This window comes from Prionailurus viverrinus, unplaced genomic scaffold (assembly GCF_022837055.1).
Source record: "Prionailurus viverrinus isolate Anna unplaced genomic scaffold, UM_Priviv_1.0 scaffold_40, whole genome shotgun sequence".
Lineage (NCBI taxonomy): Eukaryota > Metazoa > Chordata > Mammalia > Carnivora > Felidae > Prionailurus > Prionailurus viverrinus.
Window position 1 is genome coordinate 1,160,591 of NW_025927608.1, and position 12,566 is coordinate 1,173,156.

Genomic DNA, 12,566 nt, shown 5'->3' on the forward strand with positions numbered 1-12,566 from the left:
CATGGAGGGAGGAGGCGTACGTACGCGGAGCTCTTGGCCCCGTCCTTGGCCCCTCTCTACCACCAGGCCAGGCCCAGCGGGTCTGCAGCCCTCAGGACCCTGACTTCCTGCTCTCTCTGGGTCACCAACCCCACGTCCAACCTTGCCACTTCGCCCTTCGTACCTGTGTCTGCTCATCCCGTAGGAGGTAGCGGGTTGTGCTAATAACGTCTCTGTGGTCAGATGAGTTTGGCGGACCATAGCGGAGACAAAATTCGCAGCCTTCTTTGTCACCAGACTTTTCAGAGTCTTTATATGATAATGTGAAAAGTTAATCTCTACGAGCTTGCTAAGGCAGGATACTCTGGGAAGTCTCTCAAACTTGTTTGGCCACAGAGCTTGTCCACAGCATCATCGTTATTGCTGTCATTTCAAGGGACGGGTGCCATGTGGCATAAGGTACATTAGGAAATTCCGGACTCGCTGAAAGAAAGCTCCCAGCCAGGAGTGGACGACCTGAAATCTGGTTCTGGTCTCACTTCTGCTCAGCTGTTTGCCCCTGGAGAGTTGCTTCGACCTACAGGTATCGGGCCCGACGTGAATAAGTGCAGGCAAGACACCCTTTGGAAATACGAAGTGGGGAACAGAAGTGTAAGAGGCTGTTATGTAGGCTACCGCTGTCATTGGCTTGCTCAGACTTTCTCAGAAACTCTGAATAAAGCTCTTGCCCCACTGGAAAGGGCATCTGTTTGTGATCAGACTCCTTCAGCTTCTCCGAGGAATCCAGAAAGAGTGGAGGTCTTTTTTTTTTTTTATTTAAAAAAAATTTTTTTTTTCAACGTTTATTTATTTTTGGGACAGAGAGAGAGCATGAACGGGGGAGGGGCAAAGAGAGAGGGAGACACAGAATCGGAAACCGGCTCCAGGCTCCGAGCCATCAGCCCAGAGCCCGACGCGGGGCTCGAACCCACAGACTGCGAGATCGTGACCTGGCTGAAGTCGGACGCTTAACCGACTGCGCCACCCAGGCGCCCCTAGAGTGGAGGTCTTTGAGACGACAGAGCAAGAAGTCACTTTGATGATAGCGATTCCTATCGAAGTTGGCCTCCCTTGGAAACGTGCCATTTCGGTCGTGAAAGGGGACGGCTTGTCACGTTCCAGAACAGGTGCCTTTCCCTCATTCAGGCATGCCAAGCACGCTGCAGACTCCAGAGATCTGGGCGCAGGGCATCACCTACTCATCCCCAGTATCTCTCCTCGTGCTGTGGCCCTCAGAACGTGCCTCTCGGCCCACCTACCTGGCTGCTGACCAGTCCTGGCAACTGACTTCTGAAGATTCTGAGGAGGACAGTTCACAGCCCTGCTTCCATACCACCCCCCTCCCCCAAGATAGAGAGCTGCCCTTATTACAGTCTGTAAGCCTTTGAGCCCTTCTTCCTTTGGGTTCAGCCCTAATCCTTTGCCCTTGGCCCACTGGCCAGCCAGTGGCTCAGAGCCCATTCAGGTTTCCACCACCCTGCCCCGCCCTGCCCCGCCCGGGAACCCCTGTATTCCCAGTGCGCAGTAGTATGGGGACGTCTACACTCTGCCTCCATCCCCACGGCTCAGAACCCCCAGCAGCCTCATTGGCTTATAACCGGCCACTGGTTTGCAGCTAAAGAGAGGGTTTTGAGGTAGAGTGCACCCCCGGGCGACACCCAGTCGATGCACGGCCTCTCGCCCCTGGGAAGAGAGCGAGGAACCACGGCGCGGGGTGGAGTCAGCCGTGAAGTCCCCAGGCTCAGCCACGCGGGCACGTTCCCCACGGAGTTGGGTTCCTGTAAGTCTCAAGGCAACGGCTCCCGTCCCCCGTGAACAGGGGACCCTGACCAGGGCTATTCCCATTGCTAGGTTTTGCTTCTTTGGAGAGGAGACTGGAGCAGCTCAGAAGTAGCAGTTTCCTCTTCCTCTTGTAACAGATCACCGCACACGTGTGCCTTCAAACAACACAGATCTACCGCCTTCCAGACGGGAGGTCAGAAGTCCTCACGTCACGACATTGGCAGGGCTGAGTTCTGCCTGGAGGGTGTAAGGGAACCCTCAGCCGTGTCTTTGCCTTTTCCACCCGCCAGAGGCACCTGCTTCTCCTTCAAAGCCCTCCGTTTGGCATCTTCACACCTCTTGCTCTCTTCCTCCCATCACCTTCTGTGACCCTCCTGCCTTCCTCTTCTAGGACCCTGTGATGCCACCGGGCCCACCCAGATAATCCAGCTAATCCCCTAGTTCAAGACCCTAGTTCCAGGCCATTTTCCTGTCCACCACAAGCTCTTCCTGGTTCTGTTCTGGTTCCCCTGGTTGCTCGTGTGGCCTCCTCCTCCCTCACTGTCAGCTTACTGGGAAGTCTGGTCGAGTTTCCTGCCTCAGGTGCCTCACATGTGCCCCCATCTGGACGGCCAGGGCGGTTTACTCTGAGACGGGAGTCAGCTGTCTGGCGGTTCTCCCTGTGTGTGTCGTGGGAACCCTTCCACGGGATGAGGTCACACCTTACTCGCACGGTGGTGCCAGCAAAGGGGTGGCACCGGTCTCAGCGGAAGCGGAATGAAACCTCTTTTCTCATCCCAGTGACCTTCCCCGAGTCAACAGATGGAGTGGTGTGGCCCGTGGAAGAAACGCTCTACCTTCTGGACAGGCCCTCACAGGGCCTGGCTTTATCGCTGCCATGTTTCTGCCTGTCCTGGTGTTTGATTCCAGCTGGGGATGGGAGGCAGAGGCCACCCGCAAAACACCTTGCCGCTTATGGCCTGGAATCCTCTCTGTTCTGGCATAAAGGGGCAGATGGTCCCCTTGTGACACCGCGTGGCTTCGCTGTCAGCCTGAGACTTTGCAGCGGAGTCCCAGCTCTGCAGGAGTTGTGTTGAGCAGGTGCCGTGCCGCACTGCGGTCCCTCCCGGGTTCTGAGGGGCCTTGGGGTTCCTTTCCTTCCCGGAGTCAGCCAGAGAATGAATAGTTCCAAAAGCACCTCTAGATCGCCCAACCTCTTTTAGCCAGCCAGACAGGACAGCTGGTAGTCTTTCCGTCTGCACCTCCCTGCTCCCCATCCCACCCCCCCCCCATTATGTTTCTAGGAATATTCACTTAGCTCTTTCGCTGTTCCTTTGAAAATGAGAAACGTCAAACGTATTTCAAAGTGGGGATTAAAATAGAAACTAACTTTACTGAAGACGGGGAGGTGTGGCCCAGATTGGACCCAGATCGCAGCTCTCCCACCGTCGGGGAGGAGAGTTCCTTCTGCCTCGCGTTCTCCTGTGGTCGAGTTAGAACGAGGCACTGGACTTGTTTAAACCTCAAAGCCAAAGAGGTGAAACTTAAGAGATCCGTAGGATTTTGTAGGGGCCCGGCTGTCTTTGTTTTGTTTTTTGGGTTTGGGGAAATTTAAGGCCTGGCTTGTTGCTTTTCTAGCCACAGGGCGTGGTATGGTCAGTGTAACGCAGCCGGATTTCCTCGTTCAGATGCTGATCACAGTGGGGCACAAGCGGAACGGATGGCTCAAGTGTGCATTTGAACCCATGTTTAAAATGCTGGGTGCGGGTAAGGAAAGTGAACGAATAGGCAGCTGAAGCTTGGTCTGGAACAACAGATGGGAGCAGCTGGGGTCTTTGAAGGTGAATGAATCCATGGCTGGTTTTATGGGGTGAGTATGTAGGGGTGAATGAGCAGGGCAGACTTTGCCCCAGAGCTACTTAGGACATGGAGGTGATACATCATTAGGCTTTGGGGAATCTTTGGAAGAGGGGGATTGATTTCGGTGTGTGTCCTTCTCTGGAGTTCATGGGACTCGTGCTGGGGTCCTCGTCACCTCAACCCAGAGGTCCTGCCTCTGAGGCTGGCCGACATCAGCCTAAGGAACCCTGCTTTTGCATAGCAGCTGCTCAGACACGTTGGGGAAGCAGGGAAGCTCCCAGGCCCCACAGGAGAAGTCTCTTCCTCGATTCATGCCTCCCCAGGTCTTCTGGGCTTTCTTACGTGACTTCGTTTTTTTGACATCCACTGTATTTTGGTCACTAACTTCACGAATGTCGTGATTCATGGGAACGAGAGATGCCAGAGGCTGTATGGTTCATTCCTTCTTGCTGTGTGTTTCAGGGCGATGATTTTGTGCTGATGGCGGAAAAAAAAAAAAAAAAAAAAAACATCTAGGGAGCGGGCAAGCCTTTGCCCTGGTGCACACTCTGTCGCTGATTTCACTTCTTACGTGAGAACAGTTTCATTTACTTAGTTTCTTGATTTGACTTAGCTAGAAAATGCCCGTAGAGACATTTCACTAAGAAAGCAGTTCGTTTACTAAATGTTGGCCTCACTCGTAATTGGAAAAGCTTTATCTCTCTGTTTTCAGATCCATGAACATTAGAGCGCAAAAATCTCCAGGGAGTATCATCTAATTGGAAAAAACAAGCTTTTATCGAGTTAAATCAAATTTTAATCATAAATAAATTTGAACATGGTTTTCCAGAATATATAGCTTTATACCGTGACCTGGGTGATTATTACGCGGGGCTCCGAGATAAAAATGAAATGAAATGAAATGGACCAGAGCCGGGGAGGACACAGGGCTTCCCTGCAAAGCTGGCTCTCTGTTGCTGGTTTCCCTTCTCTCTGAACACTACATAGGCTTTGGAATGATTTTCCACTTTCGCTGCAGGTAGAACAGGTCAGCCAGTTGGCTGTGTTTATAGAGGCGGCTTTAGACTATCACAAACAGTCCACAGAGATTCTGCAGGAGCTACAGAGCAAGCTACAGATGCGGTGAGAACCTTTGCGTTCGTTACAAGCCCGGGCTGCAAGGTTGGACCCCATCAGAATCAATCCCTCTGTCTGTCCGTTCTTCTGCTCCTTCCCACCACACCATCCTGTTTTGAACTTTCTTTAGCTGGCTTCCATGCTTGGGTGTGGGATAGCACTGAGAGAATACGGGGCTCTGGCCAATGGGACAGAGCCGGGAAGAGCAGTCTGGCAGGCTTTCTCCCTTTCCGTGTTTCTAAATCCCTTTTCTGTGACCTGTGTTCAGGGCACCCAGACACAGTTGCTCACCCTACAGAACCGTCCTGGCTTCATGGCTGACTTGGGAACTTAAGCTGGGGATGGCGATGGCTTATACCTCCTTGCCAACATCTAGGGATGTGGAGAAGCGTGACACGATACTCAGAAAATATGTAAAAAGATGTGTTTTTACCTCACCAGTACAGATGTGAGGCCAAGTTCATACTACTGACTCTTAGAGGCGTTGAAAGAGTCCAAAATAACCTTCTGAATGATCAAAGAAAGACTGCTGTTTCTCTTAGCCTTTAATGATGCTGTGTTCTATACTTCTCTGAAAATTAGTAGTATCATACGTCATGTGCCCAGTGACCCTATTAATTAAAGTAATGGGTTAACAAATCTACCCTTTTTCTTGACCGGGTTTTGTAACAGAATATTGTTTTTGTATGAGATTATGATAATGGGAGAACTGGGAGGGATGTTTGCTTAAATCAGTGCCAGAATTCTAGAGGGAAGACACAAGGTGGGGCTGGTCTCTGAAGCATCCAGTTCGGTAGGCGGGGCGTGCGCACCGCGCTCACGTGAGCGTGTTTGCGTAATCCCCTCTCTGTATGAGCAGAAGGAGAGAAAAGGCAACCAACGCTGTGGAGTGTCCAGTGTAACCCTGGCGCCTGACCGATGCCTCAGAGACCCTTACGAGAGACACGCTCTCGCAGATACAAAGTTGCAAAACTCCACTGGGCACCTACACCTATCGCTTTGAGCTACTCACGAATCAGTGCGTAAAAACCACCCCCGTCACGACTGCCACCCGTCACCCAAGTCTGTAGGCTCCTCAAGGCAGAGCAACTGTATGTCTGGAGACTCGGGCTTCTCCCTCGGAAGTCTGACCGGTCTCAAAATGCATATTTCAGAATATCGGCCGCATCCAGCGTTCCCAGACGAGAATATAAGCCCCGGCCCATAAAAAGGAGTCCTAGTGAACTCAATGGGGTGTCCACCACCTCGTCAGCGAGGACAACAGGTAAGATGACCATTGTGTGTTGCTGAGTGTGCTCTTCAAGGAGGTGCTGCCCGAAGCTTTTGCTTACTGCTTGTTGCTGTATTTGGCGTGACCCTGAATTTGACCCTGACTGTTTTTCATTGGCTGTCGGGTGAATCCCCTTTCCCACCCCATTAGTGCCCCTTTGCCTGCTTCCTGGTTTTGGATACTTCTGTCAAGTTTTGAAAACCAGCACCAGGAAGAATTCCATCACTTACTGCCTTCTAATACGTTAAAACCTTGGCCGTGGAACCTTCGTGCTAGATTGTCCTCTGTCTTTACATTTTTAACTCTTTCAAAATATTTCCCTAGTTTTTAGAAGAGTGTGAACATTTCTTGAGCTCCTGCTATAAGCTAGGCACTGTCTGTCTTAAGTGCTGCATCATTATTTTTTAATTAGACAAATGACACATATCTATTCTTGGCTGAAAGGATCCAACGGAGAAAAACAACGTTCAGGTGGTGTAAGTCATGCTGGAGGTCTTTTGGTCACCCCCTCCATCCCTGTCCCTTCCCTAGATGTAGCTGCTGCTAACAATTTGGTATGAGCACTGTCCTGTTGATGCGCACGTATACGCATACACCCGCACTATATACGCACGGTTTTAGATTATTTTCTGTTTCTCAAATACAAGATCTTACTAGGTGTATTCCTCTGCGTCTTGCTTTTGTAAATGCATCGCTATCTCTCGGAGTTATTACTGTGTCATGCGCGTAGATCTGTCTCTGTCCCACAATTTTGTAACGGCTTCCTAGTTTTCTGTTATATGTTACCATGTCCCTATTAGTGGACGCTAAGGTTGTTTCCAATTATTTGCTGAAAACAGTATACTTTCATCTGCCTCCCTGTGCTCATGGCAAGTCTTTCTTGGAAGTGGAATCCTGAGTTAGAGAGAATGCAAATTAGAAGTGATAGTAGCTATTGCCAAATTACCTTTCAGAATGGGCACAGTACTTTTGACGTAGTAATGCCTGTTGCCCCACACCCACATCATTCGACTTCCATTTTTGCCAACCATGCATGGGTAAAAAATTGTATTCTACCTTCCCTGTCGTAAATAGGGAAGTTGAACATTTTCTTCCTCTCTATATTTTAGTTTGCCATTTGTATTTTCTCATGTCTGAATTGTCTGTTCGTGTAATTTATTTGTTTTTTCTTTTAGGTCATTTACTTTGTCTTATTATTCATAAGAATCCCTTACATATGGGGATATTGATAGCTTTTTTTCTGTAGTTTGTTGTTGTGTATGTGTGTGTGTTTCATTTTTTGTTTTTTGTGTTTTGTGTTCTAGATTTTTAGTTTTATTTAAGTGATCTCTGTGCCCAACCTGGGCCTCAAACTCACGACCCCAAGATCAAGAGTCATATGCTATTCCTACTGGGGCCAGGTGCCCCAGAGTTGTGTTTTTAGAGTTCTTTATATATTGTAAACACAAGTCCTTTGACAAATACGTGGTTTGAAAATATTTTCTTTCACTCTGTAGCCTTTTATTCTCTTAATAGGGTTTTTGATAGATCAAAAGTTTTTAATTTTGTGCAGTCCAATTTCTCATTTCTTCCTTTTAGGATCATGCTTTTGGTGTGAAGTCTTAAGAATCCTTTGACTAGCCCAAGATCCTAAAGATGTTCTTCTGTGCTTTTTCCCCACAGTTTCACACTTGCACATTTCAGTCCATGGTCCACTTTGAGTTAGTTTTTGTATGACACTGTAGTTGAAGTCTCATTCGCCCATGAATTTCAAACTTCTCTGCAGCACATCTGCCCGTGGGAGCTACACGGTCTGGATTTTCTTCCAATGCTATCACTATCCTTTCAGATTTTTTTTTTTCAATTAAAAATTAAAAATGATGGGACTAATATGTGTATATAGTCCTAAAAAGAAAATGGTGCTACAAGGCCTTTAATGAAAAGCAGCTGTCTCCCTTTATGCCCTCTCCCCATCTTCATTTCCTGTTCTCGGAGGAAAGCACTTTCAGCTCTTTGTTGGGTATTTAGCTCCATTGTTCTAAATAATATGCTGTTCTTGATTTTTTTGGTTTGGGATAATATCTGTGGTTTCCTGATACGGCAGATGAGCTCTTTGCTCCCTGTCCTCGGCCTCCCATACACTTCCCCGTCCCACTTCCTCCTTCCTCCTTCCAGGTTACTCATAATCACCATTTTCATTGTAGAACCATCACTTTGATCATGCAGAACTCTTACCGTGCCTCCCCTCTGTGCCTCGTTGTTGTGTTCAGTGTGGTGGCCTCTGCTTCTTGAGGGAGACACGGGCGGGCCCGTGACATTTCTGGCTGCTCTTGGGTGACTCACTTGAGTGTGTGAATGCAGGCACACACAGCACTCAGAGCGCTGCCTCATGTAATAGTCACCGTGCCATCTGGATTTGAAGCTGGGCTTCCCCTTCTCAAGCTCTGGCCTGTTATAAGTGTGAAGATTGGTGTCAGGAAAGGGGTTGTAGTTGGCCTCTTCTCTCTTTTTCCGTCTACCACTTCTGTTCTTAAAGCTCCAGGGAGCATATTTCCAGCTCTCTTACAAGTCTTTTTAAATGTCTCTCTCCCTCGGGGTACCTGGTAGCTCAGTTGGTTGAGCGTCCCAACTCTTGATTTTGGCTCAGGTCATGGGATTGAGCCCTGCGTTGGGCTCCAACTGAGCATGGAGCCTGCTTGGGATTCTCTCTCTCTCTCTCTCTCTCTCTCTCTCTCTCTCTCTCTCTCTTCTCTCTTTCTCTCTGTCTCCCTCCCTCCCTCCCCTTCCTCTGCCCCTTTCCCCTGCTCGCACTCTCTCTAAAAAGAAAAAAATCTCTCTCCCATGACTTGTTGTGAAATAAGAAAAACATAAGACATTCCCCTCCTTCAAGCTCTCCAGAGATTTCTCTAAAAACCCTTTCTCATCTCCATCTCCTGACCCGTCTATCGCATAGATGAGTTTGGGGTCAAGAGTTGTGAAAACTGGTTTCCCATCTCTTCTGGTTTGGTTTGTGTGTTTGCAAGTTCTACGTGGCGGTCTCATGGGCATCCATTTTTCTTTTTTACATAGTTCTGGAGCCTTAGATACGACTTTGATTTTCATATCCTATAACCATTTATAATGTCACGAGCATAAAAATAATATTCACAGCAGTATCACATAGTGTTCTATCGTTACATTTCCATTGTCATTCGTATTTCTGTTGTCTTGCTCGCTCTGGCCTCATCGTAAGTCTTGAAGTAGGGCGGTGTTAATTCTCTAGCGTGGCTTCTCTTTCAAAGTGGTTGGGCTGTTCTAGTAGCATTTCCATGTGAATTTTAGCGTCCGCGTTTTCATTTTTACAAAACAAAGCATGCTCAGGTTTTGAATTGGTCGAGGTTGAACCTGTACATCAATTTAGGGGGAATTTACAACTTGACAACATGGGCCTTTCCAGTCTTGAACACAGCCTACTTTATTTTCCACTTATTTAAGTTTTCTTAATTTCTCCAGCCATGTTTTACTATTTTCAGCAGATAGGTCTGGCACATTTTTAAATCAATCTCTCAATACTTCAAAAATGTCATATGATTTTAAATAGCATTTTAATAAAATTTCAGGTTTTAACTTCTTATTGCTAGCGTATAGGTGTACAGGTGGTTTTTGTGGATTGGTCTCGTTTCCTGCCGTGTTGCTAAATTCACTTATTAGTTCCAGCAGCTTTTTTGTAGACCCTGTAGTTTTTCTATAAAGATGATCACGTCACCCACAAATAAAGGCAATTTTACTGGGTGTCAGGATGGCCTTTATTTGTTTTTCTTGCCTTTTTTGCACTTGCTAGAACCTCTGGTATCATGTTGACTAGGGGAGTTGGAGTGGACATGCTTGCCTTGTTCTTGATATGAGAGGAGTGGCATTCGGCATCTCCTAATTAAGTGTGATGTTAGCTGTAGATTTTTCATAGGTGTCTTTTTTCAGATTGAATTCCCTTCCAGGCATAGTTTGCTGGGAGTTTTTATCAGGAACGAATTTTAGATTTTGTCAAATGCCTTTTTTGGCATCTGTGGAGATGATAATATGTTTTTATTTTAGTTTGTTAGCATGGTGACTTCGGTTAAATTAATTAAAGCAGTCTTCTATTCACGGGATAAACCCTTTGTGAGAAAGGTTGGTTTTTTTTTAAAGTAAACTTAATTTTAGAATAGTTATGGGTTTATAGAAAAGTTGCAGAGACAGTACACAGCATTCCTATATACCCGTAACTGTTTCCCTTGATATTTTTCTCCCCTTATTATTAACATCTTACTAGTTTGGTAATCCAGTGAGACTGTATTGATACGTCATTAACTAAAGTCTGTACTTTATTCACATTTCCTTAGTTTTTACCTAATGTCCTTTTTCTGTTCCAAGATCTCCTCCAGGACACTACATTGTATTTAGTCATCATGTCTGTTTACAGACTCTTGACTGACATTTTCTAAGACTGTCTTTGTGTTTAATGAGCTTGGCAGTTTGGGGGAGTAGTGTTCAGATATTCTTTAGAATGTTCCTCAGTTGAGATTTGTCTCGTTTTTTTTTTCAGGATGAGACTGGGGATTTGGATGTGGAGTCAGGGCCACACCACAGAGGCCAGGTGCCATTCTCGGGGTATATTCCATCAACACGAATTATTTATTACTATTGATGTTAATTGTAATCGATGCTGTCGTTGACCCCCTGGCCAACCCAGTGTTTCTCAGCTTTCACTGTAAAGTTACTCTTTAAAATAAATGTTTCCCTGTGCAGAAGTTTTTTTAACCACAAATTAAATTTCCTTATAGGTCTCAGGCTATTGAGGGCATCTGTTTCTTCTGGAGTGAGCTCTGGTAGTTTGTGTCTTTCAAGGTATTCGTCCATTTCATCTAAGTTGCCAGATTTATTGGCATAAAGTTGTTCATATATTCCCGTATTTTCCTTGTAAGCTCTATAGAGTTTGTAGTGATCCCACTGCTCTCGTTTCTGATAGAGAATTTGTATCTTCTCTCTTTTTTTTCTTGATCAACCTGCCTATTGATGCCTCAGTTTTATTGCTGTTCTCAAAGAACCCGTTTTCTGTTGCATTGATTTCTCTCTTGCTTACTGTTTTCTAGCTCACTGAGCTCCACTTCGATCTTTGTTATTTCTTCTCTTTTGGATTTCATTTGCTCTTCTTCATGTAATTTCTTGAGGTAGAAGCTGAGGTCACTGCGTCCTTTCTTCCTTCCTAATCTGTGTGTTTAGTGCTGGTCTTTCCCTCGAAGTACCACCGTTAGCGGTAACCCGTAGCTCTTGGTATGTTGTCTTCATTTTCGTCCTCTTCGGAGTACTTTCTAGTTTCACATTTGATATCGTCTTTAACCCATGGTTTACTTCCCTACATTTGGAGGATTCTCCAGATACCTTTCTGTTTTAGATTTCTAATTCCATTTTGGTCGATGACGTAGTCCGTGTGAACTGTACCCTTTAACATTTTTTGAGACTTGCTTTATGGCCCAGAGTAGAATCCATCCTGGTAAATGTTCTTGACTTGAAATGCACGTGGATTCTATTCGTGTTGGGTAGAGTGTTCTACAAATGTCAATTAGGTCACGTTGCCTGATAACGTAGTTCAAGTCTCCTGTGTCCTTATGGATATTTTGTCTATTCTTTTCTATTAATTTTCAGGTGAAGGGTATTGGATGCCCGACCCTGGTTGTGAAGCTATCTTCTCCTCCTGGCAATTCTAGCAAAATTATGGGAAGATCGGTTATATTCCCCTGCTCGCCCTTAGTTCTCATTGACCCTTTAGATCTGATTATTCATATTGTTTTTATGACGGGAAAAAATCGTTAATGCTTTAAATATTCTTCTCTATTGTCTCTTGAGTTTTCCTTTTTAAAATCCTATTAGATGTTGAAACTTCTGGCTCTTCCTCTTTGCCTCATCGTTTCCTTCTTGCTTTCTCTATCCGTGTTGTTTTCACTCTGCCCTCTGGGGAAATTTCACCTTTTATATTTTGTTTCTTTGACTGTTCTGTACCCATTCATTTATTTAGCCCATCTACTGAATTTCTTTTTCCAAGTGAATTAGCTTCCTGCTGGTAACAAATTACCACACGTTGTATGGCTTGAAGTGACACACATTTATTCTCGGTCTTACAGTCTTACAGTTCTGGAGGTCAGAAGTCTTAAATCAAGGTGTCGGTGTTCCTGGCTCTGGGGGAGAATCTATTGTCTCTTCCACCTTCTAGAGGCTGTCTTGTAGCCTTGGCTTGTGGCCCCTTTTTTATGTTCAAAGCTGGCAGTTTACGATCTTCAAAACTGACTGACTTCTGCTTCCATTGAAGATATATCTCCTTCTCTGACTCTGACCCTCCCGCCTTCCTCTTATAAGGACCCTTACAAGTGATTATGTTGTGATAAAATTGGACTCGCCCTCATAATTCAGAGTTATCTTTCTGTCTCCAGACCTGTAACCACATCCTCAAATTCCCTTCTGCCATGTCAGGAAGAAATCTACAGGTTCTGGGGGATTAGGATGTAGACATCTTATGGGGTGGGGGTGAAATGGTTATTATTCTGCTTAT

The 12,566-nt window shown here is 46.1% G+C and overlaps 1 protein-coding gene across 10 annotated transcripts in view; it reads left to right on the forward strand.

Moving 5' to 3' along the window:
* Nucleotides 1–12,566, forward strand: part of SH3GL3 (SH3 domain containing GRB2 like 3, endophilin A3) — a 135,046-nt gene that overhangs the window by 102,237 nt on the left and 20,243 nt on the right. For all 10 annotated transcript variants that reach the window (XM_047846685.1, XM_047846686.1, XM_047846690.1 and 7 more), the window contains 2 exons: nt 4,658–4,761; nt 5,910–6,019. In XM_047846685.1, the coding sequence (XP_047702641.1) occupies nt 4,658–4,761; nt 5,910–6,019 (214 nt within the window). The remainder of the gene's footprint in view (nt 1–4,657; nt 4,762–5,909; nt 6,020–12,566) is intronic.